Source organism: Squalius cephalus (genome assembly GCF_949319135.1).
Source record: "Squalius cephalus genome assembly, chromosome: 1".
NCBI lineage: Eukaryota > Metazoa > Chordata > Actinopteri > Cypriniformes > Leuciscidae > Squalius > Squalius cephalus.
The window spans coordinates 28,281,450-28,301,580 of NC_137122.1; the positions used below are offsets into that span (position 1 = coordinate 28,281,450).

The 20,131-nt window shown below is 36.8% G+C and overlaps 3 protein-coding genes across 3 annotated transcripts; 1 reads left to right on the forward strand and 2 right to left on the reverse strand.

Moving 5' to 3' along the window:
- Positions 1–511: 511 nt before the first annotated feature.
- On the reverse strand, positions 512–6,651 carry LOC307170949 (N-acetylmuramoyl-L-alanine amidase-like). The gene is made up of 5 exons (XM_079892273.1): positions 6,540–6,651; positions 4,864–5,673; positions 1,135–1,345; positions 738–1,032; positions 512–619 (listed from the first exon to the last, which is right to left on the reverse strand). Exons 1-5 carry the CDS (start codon positions 6,601–6,603, stop codon positions 605–607), a joined length of 1,395 nt encoding a protein of 464 aa, XP_079748399.1. The 5' UTR covers positions 6,604–6,651; the 3' UTR covers positions 512–604.
- Positions 6,652–9,272: 2,621 nt separating this feature from the next.
- On the reverse strand, positions 9,273–13,522 carry hspbp1 (HSPA (heat shock 70kDa) binding protein, cytoplasmic cochaperone 1). The gene is made up of 8 exons (XM_079871364.1): positions 13,315–13,522; positions 12,440–12,559; positions 12,096–12,294; positions 11,783–12,007; positions 10,731–10,886; positions 10,548–10,644; positions 10,318–10,429; positions 9,273–9,550 (listed from the first exon to the last, which is right to left on the reverse strand). Exons 2-8 carry the CDS (start codon positions 12,557–12,559, stop codon positions 9,470–9,472), a joined length of 990 nt encoding a protein of 329 aa, XP_079727490.1. The 5' UTR covers positions 13,315–13,522; the 3' UTR covers positions 9,273–9,469.
- Positions 13,523–14,175: 653 nt separating this feature from the next.
- On the forward strand, positions 14,176–19,761 carry tufm (Tu translation elongation factor, mitochondrial). Its single transcript, XM_079871353.1, has 10 exons — positions 14,176–14,265; positions 14,790–14,836; positions 15,208–15,346; positions 15,427–15,593; positions 16,157–16,426; positions 16,968–17,100; positions 17,292–17,396; positions 18,681–18,832; positions 18,914–19,033; positions 19,122–19,761. The coding sequence occupies exons 1-10, from the start codon at positions 14,229–14,231 to the stop codon at positions 19,290–19,292; spliced, it is 1,341 nt and encodes a 446-aa protein (XP_079727479.1). The 5' UTR covers positions 14,176–14,228; the 3' UTR covers positions 19,293–19,761.
- Positions 19,762–20,131: the final 370 nt, after the last annotated feature.

Sequence of the window (20,131 nt, forward strand, 5' to 3'; positions counted from 1 at the left end):
TTCGATTAACTAATCTAAATACTTATAATTATTATTTTTTTCCTTTTGAGCTTATTTGCCACACTGACTGAATAATGCAGAATTAAATAAAGTGGGAGATTGCTTTTATTTTGAAATGAGTTTTCTATATGCTAGGACTTTAATGCAGTAGCTTATACATGTGCGTGCCGTAAAACCGGCCGTTTGGTGGCTAGAATGGCCGTTTTGTTCAAAGGCTGGAAAAATGACTATGACTAGATTAAATCTTCCGAATTCTATATGAATGTCAAGGGCAATGTTGGTCAGACCTTTAGTTGGGCTTATTGAATAATGCCATGATGTTTTACATGCACAAATGGTCAAAATCATCATCAGTATGTGAATAAACTGTTTCCATCACCTTAATGCACATTTTAACTGAGAGTTATGTTAATTCTGAGAGTATATTCACATATCAGCCATTTCAATACAGGATGTCTTATGTAGATTTTGTAATGTAATGTGTAATAAAAAACAACTGATATACTTTTTTAAAGACATGCATTTATTATGAGGGATACATGTAATACATCATGTACTGTGTTCCAGAGACACAATTAGATGTCCATTGTTGATGCCACAGTCATCAAGGCAAATAGCTCTGTGGGACAAAAACAGAGATACAACTGAACTGTTAGGAAAGCAATACATTCTGACTCTGAGCAGTCAGAACCCCATAAGATCAATAAATCCCATTAATATTTTGTTTAGCTTTTTACCTTGTAACGCTCCCATGTCTGGATTTCACGGTAGAGAGTGTTTCCTGGGCATTCTGTGGAATCGGCTTGCCTGTGTCCATACAAGGAGTAAGATGAAGACAGTCGACCTCCGTTCACAGCACAGCTTGTGAAGTCGTACCGCACCATGTTTATCGCACTCCTGGAGGGGAGGGTGGAGGTATAATCTCCAATGAAGCAGACGCCATAGCCTCTGGAGTTGTACCCGTAAGTGTGGGCACCCACCCAATTCCAACCGCGGCCTTCGTACAAGTTTCCATCAGAGCCAGCAACAAAACTTCAGGGGGAAGAACAAGAAATTAAATTGCAATCAATCAGTGCAGGGCTTTATGGTACAGAATATCTTAAATTATTTAATACCCATTGGGACTTTCCTAACCTGTATCCAATGTCAGACCATCCATTGCTTTGCTGGTGATAGCGCTGCATGGACCGCATCTCACTGGCACATTGCTCAAAGGTGGTGCAAGGACTGGAGGGTCGATATGTGTGGTGGATGAAAAGGTACGGCACAGGGAGAGACAGGTAGGAGGGAGAACCGATGTAAGATGCAGCCCCCCATTGAGATCTCGTAATGATTTTGGGACAAACTTGGCAGGGGAAAAAAAGCGATATGAGAACACAAAATTGCTATTGGCAGATTGCTAATTTGTCACAAATAAAGTGGTTTACTTTAATGGTATTATTAAAAAATTCCTATTCTCATATTAACAATAAAAGAATATAAAATGTAACAGTTAAAACAGTAAAATACATAAGTCAGCTTTAAATGTACAATTAAAGACAAGAGTAGTATATTTGATAGTATACTATATATATTTAGTAGGAAAATAGATTTAAAATATTTTTATAATGAAATAAAACAGTCTTTGTTAACATCAGTAATAAATAAATTGATTTACTAACTCAAATTATATTCAGAATGATCTAAAGTTGTAAAATGACATAATTAAGTCAGCTTAAAATTTATGAACAAAAATTGTTATTTAAAAGCTTTAATTGTATGAAGCTTTTTAGTTAACCCTTTAAGGTACTACTCAACCGTTTGGTAGACCCCACTTTAAGTCACTATATTTAATTGAAAAATGCATCAAGCTTAACTCAACCTGAATGAGTCATCTCTATTGTTTGGTGTAGTTGTGCAATGCTAAAAAAATCCACTAGATGGCGCTGTGTCTGTGAGCAGCATGCCTTTTTATTGTTCCTTCAAACAGCATGTGACACAGCAAAAATTTACTCATCCTTTGATGACGCATATCGGCGGGACTTTTAAAGGTAAAACTATTTTGTTGACATATTATCGTTTCAGAGGAGATGTTAAACAGAATTATGTAACTTAATTAAACAAAAATAAGTCTTATAAGGGTCAAATAATTTTTTCAAAAAATGCTCTACCAAACGGTTGAGTAGTCCTTTTAGGGTAGAGAAGTTAGCTAATGTTGGTAAAATTAGCCAATGTTGGTAAAATTAGCTAATGTTGGTAAAATTAGCTATTTACAATGAACAAAAGGGTTAGTGTTGGTAAAATGATACATTTGATATTATTAAATTACATATTTGATGAGAAATATTTGATCAATATAGTATATAGTATCAATATAGTATCTCATGGGCTCAAGATACTATCTCGTGGGCTCAAGAAAGTAACTCGTGGCCTCAAGATAGTAACTTGTGGGCTCAAGGTAGTAACTCGTGGCCTCAAGATAGTATCTCGTGGGCTCAAGATAGTAACTCGTGGGCTCAAGATAGTAACTCGTGGCCTCAAGATAGTAACTCGTGGGCTCAAGATACTAACTTGTGGCCTCTAGATACTAACTCGTGGGCTCAAGGTAGTAACTCGTGGCCTCAAGATACTGTCTTGTGGCCTCAAGATAGTAACTCGTGGCCTCAAGATAGTAACTAGTGGCCTCAAGATAGTATCTCGTGGCCTCAAGATAGTATCTCGTGGCCTCAAGATAGCAACTCGTGGCCTCAAGATAGTATCTCGTGGCCTCAAGATAGTAACTAGTGGCCTCAAGATAGTATCTCGTGGCCTCAAGATAGTATCTCGTGGCCTCAAGATAGTATCTCGTGGCCTCAAGATAGCAACTCGTGGCCTCAAGATAGTATCTCTATCTCGTGGGCTCAAGAAAGTAACTCGTGGGCTCAAGGTAGTAACTCGTGGCCTCAAGATACTATCTTGTGGCCTCAAGATAGTAACTCGTGGACTCAAGAAAGTAACTCGTGGCCTCAAGATACTAACTCGTGGCCTCAAGATACTAACTCTTGGCCTCAAGATACTAACTCGTGGCCTCAAGATACTAACTCGTGGCCTCTAGATACTAACTCGTGGGCTCAAGGTAGTAACTCGTGGCCTCAAGATACTATCTTGTGGCCTCAAGATAGTAACTCGTGGCCTCAAGATAGTAACTGGTGGCCTCAAGATACTAACTCGTGGCCTCAAGATACTAACTCGTGGCCTCAAGATACTAACTCGTGGCCTCAAGATACTAACTTGTGGCCTCTAGATACTAACTCGTGGGCTCAAGGTAGTAACTCGTGGCCTCAAGATACTGTCTTGTGGCCTCAAGATAGTAACTCGTGGCCTCAAGATAGTAACTCGTGGTCTCAAGATACTAACTCGTGGCCTCAAGATACTAACTTGTGGCCTCTAGATACTAACTCGTGGGCTCAAGGTAGTAACTCGTGGCCTCAAGATACTGTCTTGTGGCCTCAAGATAGTAACTCGTGGCCTCAAGATAGTAACTCGTGGCCTCAAGATACTAACTCGTGGCCTCAAGATACTAACTCGTGGCTTCAAGATACTAACTCGTGGCCTCAAGATACTATCTCGTGGCCTCAAGATACTAACTCGCGGCCTCAAGATACTAACTCGTGGCCTCAAGATAGTATTTCGTGGGCGTGGCCTCAAGATAGTAACTCATGGCCTCAAGATAGTAACTTGTGGCCTCAAGATAGTAACTCGTGGCCTCAAGATAGTAACTCGTGGCCTCAAGATACTAACTCGTGGCCTCAAGATACTAACTCGTGGCTTCAAGATACTGTCTTGTGGCCTCAAGATAGTAACTCGTGGCCTCAAGATAGTAACTCGTGGCCTCAAGATACTAACTCGTGGCCTCAAGATACTAACTCGTGGCTTCAAGATACTAACTCGTGGCCTCAAGATACTAACTCGTGGCTTCAAGATACTAACTCGTGGCCACAAGATACTATCTCGTGGCCTCAAGATACTAACTCGCGGCCTCAAGATACTAACTTGTGGCCTCAAGATAGTATTTCGTGGGCGTGGCCTCAAGATAGTAACTCATGGCCTCAAGATAGTAACTTGTGGCCTCAAGATACTATCTTGTGGCCACAAGATAGCAACTCGTGGCCTCAAGATAGTAACTTGTGGTCTCAAGATAGTAACAAAATCTTGAGGCCACGAGTTACTATCCTGAGGCCACAAGATAGTTATAATAAATTTTTTTTGACAAAGTGGGACTTGGGGGGGCTCCGTACTAATCAAATCTTGGTTGAAATTTTGCACCAGCACACACACACACACACACACACACACACACACACACACACACACACACACACACACACACACACTCACTCTTGATGTGTTTGGAGCCATCAATAGCAACCATCAGATTTTTTATTGGTCAAGAAATTGCACTTAATATGACTTGTTCTGAATGTTGTTCTTTTACTATGAACAGACATCTCAACCGTTTGGTAGAGCACTGTATCTAAAATACTGTAGGATCTAATTTAAAAAAAAATATTGATTGTTGTTATTGTTATCATAATTGAATAAAAAATGCAAAGAAATAATTTTTCCTTTGCTTTTTTCATGGTGCGTACCTTAAAGGGTTAATACTTAAAATTGTTATATTTACTTAGAAATTTATTTTTATAAATATATATTTTAAACATTTTAACAGAAAAAGATTTAAAATTCTAAAATAGAGTAATCTAACAAACTTGTTTATAAATAGAAAAAATAGTTAAAAAAAAGAAAATATATTTTGATAAATATATATTTAAAATATAAATTTTTACAACTAATCAGTATACAATGGTTAACATCAGTAATAAATAAATGAATAGGTTTACTTACCCGCATACACATGGACAAATTGCTCAAACCCCTCGTTCACAACATCATCCAGCCTCTTCCTGTCAGACTCATTTAAGTTACGGCGAACTGTTAGAGCCTGAACCACTTGGCTTTTCAGCAAAGAGAAGCTGAGGACCTTTTTAAAGTTCATCCTTCGATTTTGACTAATCAGACGGGGCGCTGCGTCCAACCCTGCGGCATCAAGCTGGTGGCTGTAGTAACTCTTCAGCAAGTCACTCAGTGAAAGCTCACGAAGGTTAGATGTGGCAACTTCTGACCCGAGAATGAACCCATCCATTCCTCCGGTTATTAGGGCGTCTGTTGCCAAGGAGGGCAAACCAGAGAGAGTGTACACCTTTGGGGATTTAATGCTATCCCAAAAACCTGTAGTGCCCAGAGGAGCGCTGGACTGCTCATTGTGGGCATGATGGACTAAAGAGGCAACCAGGTTCTCGGTCAAGGTTAAAGGGTACAGGCCTTGGATGGTCGACTGCAGCCCAGCCTCAAGTCCGAGGAGCATTGGGGCCAACGCCACATTTGAACCATCTAAAGTCAGAACTACACCTTCCTCCTCACCCAACTGTGTTATGCTATGATTAATGACATTGCTTAAGAATGAAATGACGGATGGTTCAGTCGCAAGGTCGCGTGCATCACTGAGGTCACCAAGGTGACGCTTGATGAGGTCGGTTTCAAAGCCAGCAGCCTTACGTAAACCTTTGACCACATTGAGTATCTGAAGTCCTGGATTCTCTGCTTCAATTCTCTCCACAGCACTGATGAAGTCATCCATGCGCCTTGTGGTGCTCACTTATGAAACAAATAAAGAAAACATGGACATTTTAAATAGTAATAATGCAACCACAGCTATTAAAGGAGTCAAATAACAAGGACTCAAACATCTAGAATTCATTGTACTGTGAGTTTCAGACCCAAAAACTCCTCCACAATCCATAAAAATACCCTAAACATTTAGCGAACCCAAGCAGTAAAACACTTTGCAATAAGGTTTCATTTATTAATGTGTAAACTTCACTAGTAAACATGAACGAACAATGAACAAAACTTCTACAGCACCTGTTAATCTTAGTTAATGCTAATTTAACCATTTATTAATACATTTTTAGAATCTAAAGTTCACATTAGCTAATGCACTATGAATTAACATGAACAAACATTTGAGAATTGTATTTTTAATAACATTAACAAAGATGAATAAATTCTGTTAAATAAATATATTGTTCATTAACAAATGTTAACAAAACCATATTTGACGTTAATGAAAGTAAAATGTTTTTGTCACTGATGTGAAATCGGTGATGACGTAAGGCAATATTTTAAGTAAATAACTCACATTCATTTCGGTCTGTTTCTCAAACAAAGTTACCGTACAGCTTTAGGAGACTTAGAAAATAACTCAGTCACATAAAGAACTTTTTCTGTATTTTTATGGTGCTATTTTTTTGGTCCTATTATTGAAAAACTCTTTGATGTTTTGGTTTGGTTCATGACGAAAGAACGTCTTCTGTTTGGAATGACAAGAAGGGAAATAAAAGTCATTTTTTGAGCGAACAAACCCTTTAAAAAACTTTTCTAATATTTGTCTGTACACCAAATGAAGAGTATATGATCAGTAATTATTCAGCATAGTGACTAGAAGATTGAATATGACTTACCTTCAGTGAAGCCACTGGCAAACACCACAAGCAAAGAAACAAGCAACGGCAAGTGCCAAGCCATGAGGAAAGAAGTTACGAGCACTGAAGATTCTCTGTTCACACAGAATGGATGTGTGTCTACCTGCACCTCATACGCATTATAAATACATGCTAACGCTTATGTAAGCACGTACTGATTAACTGCGTTCCATAAATGTCAATTTAGGTTTGAGAAAGTGACAGCTGCTTTCAGTGTGCCCCAAATAAACTGCCCAAAACCCATGATAAAGAAAGAAATATGTCAAGAATCTTGACAAGACTTCACAAAAAAAGGTGTATTATTCACTCTTAAAAATTAAGATTCCAAAAGTGTGTTTCACAGTGTTTCCATAGAAGAACCATCTTGAGAATCTTTCAATGAACCGTTCTTAAATGAGCCCCTTTTTCTCAGTGTGAAGAACATTTTAATACTTTTTCCACTATTAAGAACTTTTTGTGGAATGGAAACGTTCAATGGATGCACTTAAAATATGATTTTGTCTCTTATTCCAGGGTTTCTGCAGGTTTTATAAATGGAAATTCAAGAGTTTATAAAGACCTTCTTAAGACCAAGTAAAGAAAATTTAAGGAATAAATGGAAGGGAACACAATACATCAATATGTTCTCTAAATGTAAATGTCTAGAGTTGTATTACATTACTTATTAATTAATTTTTCAAAAATAGTAGCTTGATCTCTGTTCCCAAACACTAAAACATGGAAATAACTTTTACTGGACCTTCTGATCACACTGCAAAGTGTTGTTCTTCATCAGTATTTTTGTCTTTTTTTCCAGTGCACGTCTAAAGATTCTTTAATCAAGACAAATTTCCTGGAATAACATAAAAATTAAGTCTTGTGTTCTGTGAAATTGATCAAAATAAAGCGAGTTTGTGATTAAAAAGAACAAATATCTGCCAATGGGCTCAGAAAAATCAACTTAATTCAAAGGGAAGTTTTCATAACTCATTGACAGATATTTATTCTTGGTTTAAGCGTAAACACTCTTCATTCTTTTCATGTTTTCAAGACTTAATTTTACATTTGCATCTCAAGTAAATGAATCTTGATTTAAGAATGCTTAGATGTTTGAACTGTGGAAAACAGGACGAAAATACTGAGGAAGATATAATTTTTTTACAATACACGTAACATTTGATGAATGACATGATTTTAAAGACTTTCTGCTCTGATTTAAGACTTCTTTAAGGTGTTATTGTATGTGTTTTTTGGTAAAGGAAAATACATTTTAGTGTTTCATGTTCAGTTATGTTGGACATAGAGGAGTTTCTGTAATGTTTCTGAATTATGTGGTTACCATTGTGCTGAAGAGTAGCACTTGTGCTCAGGCTGTGAGTGATAACTATAAATCTATAACTATAAGATAACTAAGTCAGTACTGACTCCAGACTTTTCTTATTTGTTCATTATTGTAAATAATGATGAATGAAACTGCATGTTTATTTAGTTCATTTACACATACTAGACTCAATTAATTTGGCTTAAACCAACTAAAATGTGTTGACCCAATTAAATTTATGTAGTTTGAAATAAATAAATAAAATTGTGTGAAAAAACTTTCTTCAACTGAGTTAAGAAAGGGTAATAAATTCATTTCTTCATTGAATCCTGGATGCCAGTAAATAACCTTTATTTTTAAGTCTGTGGTATGAGATAATCTGATTTAGTTTTACATAAGAGTCTTATGAATAATGAATCAATGCTAAAAAACCCATTTTAACCTTTCTTTATGTAGAAAAGTGTTTTCATATTGCTAATAATCTTTCAGATCATTCTAGCAAAAAAACAAACAAACCTATATTAGTTCTTGTTGGGAATGACTGGAAACTGTGGATAGATAAAGCTTCCATTTTGGTCTTACTCGATATCAAATCTTCATTTGAGACAGTTTATCACAAGGTCCTTATTCACCAAAGGAAACTGGGTTAGGTTTTCCAAGGACATTTATTAAAGTTTAAATCAGGTGTGTCCAAACTCGGCCCTGGAGCGTCACTGTCCTGCAGAGTTAGGCTCCAACTTTAGCCTCAACACTCCTGTCTGGAAGTTTCTAGTACGCCTATAGACAGTGATTATCTGGTCCAGGTTTAAATCATATTAGATAAATAGACGTTTTGATCGCTTTTGAAATCAATCATCAAAAAGTGTCCTGTTTCTTGTCATACAACAGGACTCTAAAGTCCACGACAACTTTTCATTATAAGTTATCATGGGATCAAAATCTATATTACCATAAATATCTTAATCAGCTGTGCGTTAAACATATTGCAATGGATTCCTCCAAAATTACAGATGAATCAGGACAATGCTAAAATAGCAGGTGACAAAATTTCTAAATTCTGGCCGTTTCACTTCAAAAATGTATCTATAATAGTACTTCTAAAGTACAGAATCGTGGTTATTAGATAATACAATGGGTGTAAAAAAGGCTCATGTTTGTACATGTGTTTTTACACTCACTACAAAGTAATTTTAGGTCAGAATTGAACTTAAACAGAGGTTTGAATCAGAACACTCTTTATTTTAAATCTACAAATTATGTTTTATTATTTTTATATGTAGTTCTACATTATGGGTTTGTATTTGTGTAAAGAGGAAGAATAAACATTTAGAAAGTTGAGCCTAAACAGCACATAATTTATAACAACAAACTGACATTTTATACAAAAATGTACATATTCATATTATAACACAAGTTTATGTGTTTGTGTACAGTTCATGGTATGTGAGTTTGCACATGCACACATAGCTGGTCAAACTGAACTCTATTCAGAGTTAAAGTCTCTTTCAAGTTTATCTCTTGATCAATTCTATTTCTAGTTTTTATTTCTCTCTTAAACAGAGAGGGAATACAAACACAGCCTGCGTCACCAGAAATCACCAGAAAGACCTCAGCGATCCATTCCACTGTCCTCCAGGGGTTGCCCTTGGAAACAAGCCGCTCGTAAACGTTCACAAAATTCCAGCTCCTCCTGCAGGAAAAGAAAATTCAGAGTTGTCAGACATTGTGAAGCATTTTTTGCAACCTATTTTACTTTTAAAATGTATTTGCTTTACCTTTTTCATATTTTTTAATTAGTATATAAATTAATAATTTTGCGCTTTTTCTAACTTTTATTCGTTTATTTTATAATTATGTTAGCTTCGTCATTTTAGTACTTTAGCCTCTGCCAAGTCAACATTTCTACATTAAGTTTTCTACCTAATATTTATATTTTGTTTAAATTATTTTCAAATACCAAACACGGACTGGCTCATGATATTTGGCAAATGTAATGCTATTTGCAATTATTGTGGTAGAATTGTATTATGTTAATGTTAATCTGCATTTAATTATTGTGTACGATTTTAAAAAGGCTTCATTACCTACAAGGACAGCCTAAAACAATGCCTAAAAACTATTAGATTATTGCTAAACATTATTTTCTCTATTATTTTACCTACCCATGTTGCTCACACCTATAAATGAAAGGCCTATGTGATGTCAGCTAAGAAAGAAAGTCATTTCAGAGGCAAGACAAGTTATTTATTATCAATGAAGGATTACGAAACCACAGTTTTTTTCTTTGGAAGAACATGCATCAACAAATCACACATAATAAGACAAGGGAAAAAGTAAAAAGGGTCCATTTTTATTACATGTGGACTTTAAAATATTTGATATGAAAGTGAATGTGAGACTGAAGGACAAAGTACAGGAGAGACAAACAACAGTTAAGAGATGAGTGAATGAATTTACCTGGCTCTCCTCTTGTCCCCTTAGGTCCTGCACTCGCTGGTTGAGCAGTTCCTCCAAGCCCAGCGACGGATCTCTGCAATCACTCACACCACGGGGAGAGTCCTCAACCAGACTACACACATACACACCGCAAAAAAACAGTCAGAAACCAAGCGTCAAACTCCAAAAGCTGATGTACTTCCATCAGCATACTGAAGTTTCATTATCATCATGCAATCAATGTTACTAACCAGCAGAGGGCACCAAGTACATGTTCATGTACAGAGGAATGAGGGGACCGAAGAACTGACACCAGCTGCTGAACCATCCCCATAGACAACACTGTATCTGACAAATTAAGAATGTATACATAAAACACTCGTACAAACTGGACTCTAGATGCTCGGAGAGTCCGCATTCAGATTCAGCGCTACCTTTGTGTTCTGGGTGACTGGACAGAAGGTTGAGGAGAAGGAACGCAGATTTAGTTCTCAGTTTCTCACTGTCTGACTGCATTCCCCTCATCAGCACTGAAAAACCATCATGTGACAGGAAGTCCCGCAGACCTACGTCCTGTTCCCGGACTAAACCTGGGAAAGACAAGATTTGAAGATGCTTAATTCCAGAGGCAGTATAAGGAGGAGACTTAAATGAATTGGAGGCCTTTCACTTAAAAAGATCCAATGTTGGGTCACCAACCAAAAGTAACCTAAATCATATAGGCTAAATATAATAAAATAAATAGGCTGATTAGGGCTGTACGATTTGGAGATAAAATGTAAAGTGTGATATAAAATGCGATTTTAGTGCATTTGTAGGTATGCACAATTTGGCCAAAATTCTGTGACTAAATAAATAAATGAATATTATACTACTAAATAAAATTGTTAAACAAAATAAGAAACGTTGCTATTGCAATCCTTCACTGTAAAGTAAAAAAGCAGTATTTAAGAAAAAAATTATAATAATAATCATTTTCTTTTGCAATGGTAAAATTACAATACTTTGTAACATCTTCATTTTCAAACTTTAAACTGTCAAGCATTTATTTTTGAAGGTTTTTGTTGACAACAGCCGGTTGGGAAGATGATTTGCATTTTTTATCCCCCCAAATTCATCGACTCAAACTTAGAGCAGATGCAGAGATAGATTATGTAGAGCATAATATTATTTCATATTTGATTATTAATTTATATCAGAAAAAAACATACAGACCGACTTGAGAGTGGCTGTGTAGTAGATGGATGCTATGCTACCAGAGATAGAGTTTGTGTAGAGCTATTTCATATTTCCATGCAAATTCTGTGATTTATGCGCATGTGTGGTATCAGTTCCAACATTACTCTCTAGATTTAGAATAAATTAAATTCGAAAGTTATTGGTAAATCATTTCACACACAAATTTGTGTGTATGCACCCAATCCTCAATATAAAATCTTGGACTTTATCAATCCAGACAGTTCCTTTTATGCGCAACTATACTCACAGGACACCGCGTAGAGTGCTTTAACTCTAACTGTGCTGTTTGCGTCGTGATCTGTGAGTTGCAGGAGTGTCAGTAGCGCCCCCTGGTTGAGCAGGTAGAACTGCACCTCGGGCATATTCTGGGCACAGCTGGCGATGAGCTGAGCCGCTCTCCAGCGAATGCCCGCCTCGGAGTGACAGAGGCACCGGGACATACACAAGTCCAGACCGCCCAGCTTCATCAGATCTGCAAAACACACAGAGAAGTGATGCATGTGTTAGATGCTGCAAGAAGACGACAAGAAAGTCTGAAGAGCAAACACACACACACACACCTCTCGCATTGTCAAGGTTCTCACAGAGCTCAGAAAGCATTTCCAGGGCTTCCTCTCGCTCATCCTCCTCTTCCTCCTCCTCCTCTCCCTCCCTGCGTTCATCTCTATTCAGCACGTCCAAACACTGCTTCATCTGCTCGACCTCATCCATCTGTCCTTTACACACTTCTGCAAGAGCTCCTCTCAGAAACTCCAACCTCTACAAAGAGAGAGAATGTGGTTTACTTATAGATGACTGTATATTAAACTGGGATATGAGTATTTTAATAAACAACAAAAAATAAACATCAACATTACAGACCAGACATATCAGGACATATTTCAGAGACTGCATGCTTGCTCACCTCTTGCGTCATGGGCTCTGGTGGAGCCGGACCGTCCGAAGCCGAGCCGGCCTCCACTGCCATCTGAAGCACACCTTGCAAATTACGGGGGTGTTGCCTGTTACCCCTGCCTTCTGCCATCTAAGGAGATAAAGACACATCATATGATATTCGGGATTCAAAGCTTTTCTGACAATCCGTAAATGCTTTTAAACAGGCTTAATACATAAATTTCATATTCGGGCAACTTTACTAAAATTTGCCAAAATCCCTTTGTAAAGACAAATGAGATGCACAAAATCACATTCCTGCTATTTTCAGTATAATACTAAATATTTTTGGTTGATTTTTATGGTAACTTCTAGTCATGTTGAGAATACAGTGATTATTTTTATTTTATTTTTTACATTTATATCTTTTATTTCACTTACACAGATAATATACTTTTGATATTTTTTCTTTCACTTAGAAATGTGTTCAGATAATATATTTTTGGTGACACATTTCTTATATTTTATGCCATTTTAATATTGTGACATTTATTTCTGATATTAAATTTATTTTATTTCACTTAGACATATCATATATTTTGTGACATTTATTTCTTATGTTACACTTACAGATGTATTATAAAAGATACTACATTTTTGTGACATTTACATATTTATTTTGTTTCACTTACAGATATATTATCACTTATAATATTTTATGACATCCATTTTATATTTCCCTTACAGTTACAGATATGTTATAGCAGATAAAATATTTTTGACATAGCCTATTTAACAGATATAACGTGTCAGACTCAAAGATAAGGAACAGCCAAATACAACGAAACCGAAACAGGTTCTAATGTTCAAAATGTAAACACGGGTAAAACTCGGGCCTAACGTTACCTTTGGAAATGCTGTGTGTCAAAGTTTAGAAGTAGACGTTGCAAGGATATGTGTCCAGAGGTTTCGCAGCAGTATTAATAATAATGTGCGTGATCTCCGCGCAGAAATTATAAAGACACCATCGCTGATCCAGAAGCTTCCAGATGCTGCCGCACATTAACGGCGCGTGCAGCAGAAACCGTCGACGCGCGATGACGTCAAGACCCTTACCGTAATGATTTTGATCATCATTGTAGTTGTATCTCAATCACCAAAGGGATTTAATAAATAATAATTTGCATAATTAAAACCATTGTAAACCCTACAATTATATTAGCATCATATTAGCTGTTAAAATTATATTACATTGTATTATATTATAATATGACTACGCACATAATTTATACATAACTATAACTAACTTTGATTAAGACGGGATCAGGCCTTAGTTCAATTAGGGCATTTTAAGTATATTTTATAAATGTACCTTAGAAAAAAGCATTACCGGTGTGCATCTTGAGACATATAGATAGATAGATAGATAGATAGATAGATAGATAGATAGATAGATAGATAGATAGATAGATAGATAGATAGATAGATAGATAGATAGATAGATAGATATACCATGTTTATAATTAAAATACCAGTTGTTACTAGCGTTAATTTTTTTGTTTTTGTTTTTTTACAGTCTTTTTTTACGGTCTATTTTTCTGCTGTTTAACTTATGTTTATAACAGTGGTAGCTAGTGTTAGCAATAGTCTCATTGTAATACAATAAATGAGTAAGTAGTCATTAATGAAATGAAAGAAATTTGGTTTTCAAAGAGGCCGCTTAATATCAACTTCCATTGTTTAGAACTGTTACGGTAAAGACGCGTGTTGATGGCGTATGTGTATTTCTCCGCGCATGCGCTTTTGCCAGTGTCCGCAAAATGGCTGCGCTCGTGAGCGTCCGCGCGTGCCTCTCCGGTAAGTTACAAAATCTGTGTATTTTTCTTTTCGCGTGCCATTGACATTGTGTTTATGCTACGAGTGTTTTGCGTGCGAGATGTACCACATATACATGTGTGTGTATATGTGAGTGTGGAAATGACAATGATTGTGAATTGAGAAAGGATGCTCGTGCGTTCCGTAAGCAAGGTCAAGTTCCTCAGCGGCTGCCTGTACCTTACATCATCGAGAGAGATAAATGCATAGTGACTTTAATGCATACGTAATTGAAGATCTGTCCTGTATAAAGATTAGACATCTGGGAAATAGATTAGGGCTGTTTCAGTCTCAGATACTTTTGACAGCTGTGCCATGAGACTGAGACTTTGAGGCATTGAACTTTTTAAATGGTTGTTTTGTGGTGTGTTGATTATTAGCCATGATTTTATTTGGAATAGTTGCTGAAGTAATGCTTAGACACATCTAAACCATAAGCCACTATAAATCATGCTAATGAATGAAATTTTACATGACATTAAGCACATTTTCTCTCCTGTTTCCAGCCCTTCAGTTGACCTCCCCGAGTTTACTGCACAGCTCCTATAAACTGGTAAGTTTTCATGTTTAAAATATTTGTAACTTAATGCAATATAGGCCTGGTTTCACAAACAGGGCTTTGATTAAGTCGGGATCAGGCCTTAGTTCAATTAGGGCATTTAAGTATCTTTTATAAACGTGCCTTAGAAAAAAGCATTACTGGTGTGCATCTTGAGACAAAAAAAAAATGGCACTCACATATTTTAAGATATGCCAGTGCAAATTACTTTCAGTTAAAACTGCTCTGAAATGCATTTTAGTCTGGGACTAGGCTTAAGCTTAGTCTGTGAAACCAGGGGATAAAATATTTAATAAGAGAGTAAAATAATTATTTGTGATTATCATCATGTGCATTAATGTATTTCTTTTATTATGTTCTGTTAGCTTGCAGTTCCTCTAAGTCGGAGGAATTTCGCAGCAGAAGCGAAGAAGGTTTTCTCTCGTTCTAAACCCCATTTGAACATCGGGACTATCGGTCATGTAGACCACGGCAAAACCACGCTGACCGCCGCCATTACCAAAGGTATATTGTCGACTTGTTTTCATTTCTTACTATTCAAAAAGCAGTGTGCTGACTGTATTTTGTTCCCGTGTTTGTGTCAGTCCTTGCCGAAGCCGGTGGTGCAAGTTATAAGACGTATGAGGATATTGACAACGCTCCGGAAGAGAAGGCTAGAGGAATCACCATAAACGCCTCGCATGTGGAATACACCACCGCCAACAGACACTACGCTCACACAGACTGCCCCGGTCATGCCGACTACGTCAAGGTATTGCACACAGATAGCATAGCGTCTGTCTGTCTGTTAGTATGTTGTTGTTTTTTTATATAAATTAATACGCTTATTCAACAAGGATGCATTAAATACATCAAAAGTGACCGTAAGGACATTTATTTAGTTACATAAGATTTATATTTCAAATAAATGCTTTTCTTTTGAACTTTATATTCATTAAAGAATCCTGTGAGAAAAAAATGCATCACAGTTTCCTCAAAAATATAAACAACACAACTGTTTTCAACATTGATAATAATCAGAAATGTTTTTCAAATCATCATATCAGAATGATTTCTGAAGGATCATGTGACACTGAAGTAATGATGCTAAAAATTCAGCTTTGATCACAGGAATAAATTACATTTTATAATATATTCAAATAGAAAACACTTCTTCTAAATTGTAATAATATTTCACAATTTTTACTTTATTTTTGGTCAAATAAATGCAGCCTTGGTGAAGACTTCAAAAACAAGAAAAATCTAACCGACCCAACAGTAGTGTACGTGTGTTGTCATTGCATGTGTATTATAAATGCACATCTCTTTCTGAAGAACATGATCACAGGCACGTCTCAGATGGACGGCTGCATCTTAGTGGTGGCGGCCACCGACGGTCAGATGCCCCAGACGCGCGAGCACCTCCTGCTGGCGCGGCAGATCGGCGTGGAGCACGTGGTGGTGTTCGTGAACAAGGCCGATGCAGTGGAGGACAAAGAGATGCTGGACCTGGTGGAGCTGGAGATCAGAGAGCTGCTCACCGAGTTCGGCTACGATGGCGAAAATACACCGGTTGTTATTGGATCGGCACTCTGCGCTCTGGAGGTAAGGATGGAGAGTTGGAGTTGAACTGATTAGAAGTCGGCGTGAAATGGAAGTTGCGATAGTTTTTTTCTTCCCTATTGTGACGTATATGAGTGAAACTCACAAGAGTAAATGTAGGGCGGGACTTGATTTTGTTTATGTGGAATTGATTGGATGGTTGTGGTGTGCTATTGGTGGATCTCATGTGAGAGACAGGTTGCCCCGCCCTCATGCCAGTAAACACAGAGAAAAGAAGAGATGCAAGAGGAGGGGAAGTTATTTTAAATAAGATTATGAGGCACATGAATAAAAAAAAAAAAAATGATATGCACAGATAAATCAGTTATAATAAGTACTGCTATATTCCATTAAAATAATTGTGTGTTTTCTTTTTATTCCTGGGTGACTTTAAATATGAATCCTCATAAACTAATATATATACACACACACACAAACACAACACGTGCCGAAATGAAGAAACTGGGATGTTTTAAGTTGTGTTGAATCACAAGTGGCTCCTAAATTTCACGGCTTTGCTTCTGTTATGATTGTGTGTGTTTAGAACAAGCAGCCGGAGCTGGGTGTCAACTCCATTATGAAGCTTTTGGATGTGGTAGATACATTTATTCCTTTGCCAAAGAGAGATCTGGATAAGCCATTCCTGCTGCCCATAGAGGCAGTCTACTCTATTCCAGGTGTGTGTAATACAAGTCTTCTTATTGTAGTGCTGCTGATATAGTATCTATACTCTGTATGATTTATTTGTGCTTTTCTGCTTTGGGTAAAAGCATCTCCAAAATTAATAAATAATAGTTTTTGTTTTCATATCCAGCATGATTTTGTCAGAGTATTTCTGCCTGTGATTCTCAGAAGTGTGTGTGTGCAGGTCGTGGTACTGTGGTCACTGGCACACTAGAGCGAGGAGTGATCAAGAAAGGAGATGAATGTGAATTTCTCGGACACAGTCGTTCCTTTAAATCCGTCATCACTGGTGAGAAGTTACTTTTTTCCTGCTCATTGCACAAACATGCACATGTATAATAGGCAGTCAATGTGCAAAATATGGTTAATGCATTTAGAATGGATCTTGCATTGAACACAATTAATGTCTCTGTGTTGTGGTGCAAAAATAACACCATTTGGTGCTTAAATATTATTATTGGGAAAAATATAAGCACAGTAGAATCAGATGATGGTATAATAGTGTCATAATAGTATAATAATAGTATCTAAATCTGAAAGCATAACATTGTATTATGGCAAGCTAATAGGAAAGATTAAGAAAGATTTTTTTTCTGTATTAATCTGAAAGTGTCTTTGAGTTTTAGAAAGTAGCAATATAAATATAGTGTTGAAATTGTTAACTAAAACTATTATAAAATAATTTTCATTAATTGAAATAAAGCTTAAGTAATATATACAGTAGTGGCCAAAAGTGATGTATGGCCTGAGAAAAAAATCTACAGGATTTATTCAAATTTTATTAAAAAATTGTTATAGATTTTGTAAGCATATTGCATAGTTGTGCTTGTTGTCAATTGTTTTATTTGTGGTGATAACGCTATGAAACGTGAAATATTGCGGACGTGATTTTTGGCCAGTCAGTCATACAAAGAAAATATGAACGCATGCAAAAACAAGAAAGAACTGAAAAATATGAATAACGGATTTTGCTGTAGTCAATGTATGCTTTTCCTATGCATTTTTTTGCACAGTAAAATAAAGCCTATAGCTGTAGGTTTCCCTTTTTTTTTTTCAGATAACAAAATTTTTCTAAAACATAACTAAAATATTATGTGTGTGTGTATAATAAAATTACTAATACTTCAAAATTAAAAAGAAAAATTTAAATATAAATATAAAAAGCTAACTCAAATATTGATAAATGCTACAATGGTATATAATGCTAAGTTTGATTATTATAAGTTTGAAACCAACTAAGTTTGATTATTAGTTTGAAGTGCTAAAATTGCTAAAAAATTATTTCAAGCTGAATACTTTCTGAATTCTAAAAGCTAATTAAAAATATTAATATATAATACTACATTATTGTTATGGTAAATGTTTAACATGTTGCTTCAGTTATTGTCTTTTTTCCTCTCTCTCTCTCTCTCTCTCTCTCTCTCTCTCTCTCTCTCTCTCTCTCTAATGTGGATTTCTCTTCTGACAGCAAACAGAATAGATAAAATCAAATCTTTTAAGTGTTTGAGTCACTTTTTTTAGGGTCCGACTGTGTCATTACACAGAAATGAAACTCCAGCTCTGCTTCTCTCAGGTATCGAGATGTTCCATCAGTCCCTGGACCGGGCGGAGGCGGGCGATAACATGGGCGCTCTGGTCCGTGGTCTGAAGAGAGAGGACGTCAGGAGAGGCATGGTGATGAGCAAACCTGGATCCATCCAGCCTCACCAGAAGGTCAAAGCTCAGGTGTGTGCATTAGTGAACATTAAACATCAGTTCAGCACCTTCTGTCCTGCTTCACCAACCGATTAAACTGTGCGTGTGCAGGTCTACATTCTGAGCAAGGAGGAGGGCGGCAGGCACAAGCCGTTCTGCACAAACTTCATGCCTATCATGTTCTCCCACACCTGGGACATGGCCTGTCTAGTAGAGCTGCTTCCCGGGAAGGTTCGTTTCAACTGTAGAAATACTGAATATCAGCACTAGTTCTTGTTGAAGCGTTTGCTCTGAATTTTCTCCGTCTCTCGTTTGGTAGGAGATGGTGATGCCGGGCGAGGACACGTCTATAATCCTGGCCCTCCGACAGCCCATGGCTCTTGACAAAGGCCAAAGGTTCACGCTCAGGGACGGCAACCAAACCATCGGCACGGGCCTGGTCACAGAAATCCTCCCCATGACAGAGAACGACAAATACAACTGGGGCTGAGAGACCATATGAAAGAGGGAAACTCTTTGAGAATTTGGTGTATGAAGCCTTTGTGGACTGAAGTTCTAGAAATTGATCTAGAATTGAATTACGGCCCTGTTTATCGCAAAATCAAATGTTTGCTAAGGAGAATGACTATGTTCTTATTCATAATGTCTTCGCAAGCCCTTAAAATATGCGCCCACCAATTTCTACATGAAGAAAAAAAAAGTAAAGTATTGCTAGGATGAGCAATCAAACATTGTCATGGAATAATTTGTGTCCGAAACGTGCTCTACTTTTATTATCCTCTGCTCCATCTGCAGTTCACAAGGAGAAAAACAGTTGGTTAGTGAAAGTTTCCTCATTTAAATTGTACATGGCTTGTCATTGCATGCCGTTCATATACACACACGCATTTCTTTTCCTGTCTGGTTTCCGGTCATCTGTCTAAAAAATGTGGCTAATGTAATAAAATGTATTCAACAGACCTGTAGACTCAGCTTTGTGTCTGTTTTGCATTTAACCACCTTTCAACAATATAAAAAAAACGTAATAGGCCAAGAAATGTACAGTTAAGTTTCAGTGTACTATTATGTACATCTATTTTAAGCTGGTATCATCAAACCTGTGTGTTAACGGTTGATGCGTGTTTTTGAGTGTTATGTTTAAGTGAATGCATTTTAGTTTGATGGATGGTGATTATTTGTGCTAAATGAGTTAAAATTCTGCAAAAACGAACGGGTCTGATTTTAGATTTAGCGTTTGGACTGTTGACACTATCGTGATGTCTTTGAGACAGTTATGCAATAAAACATTAAACTATTCAGAAAGCTCTTGACAGTTAAAACCAAGAACCT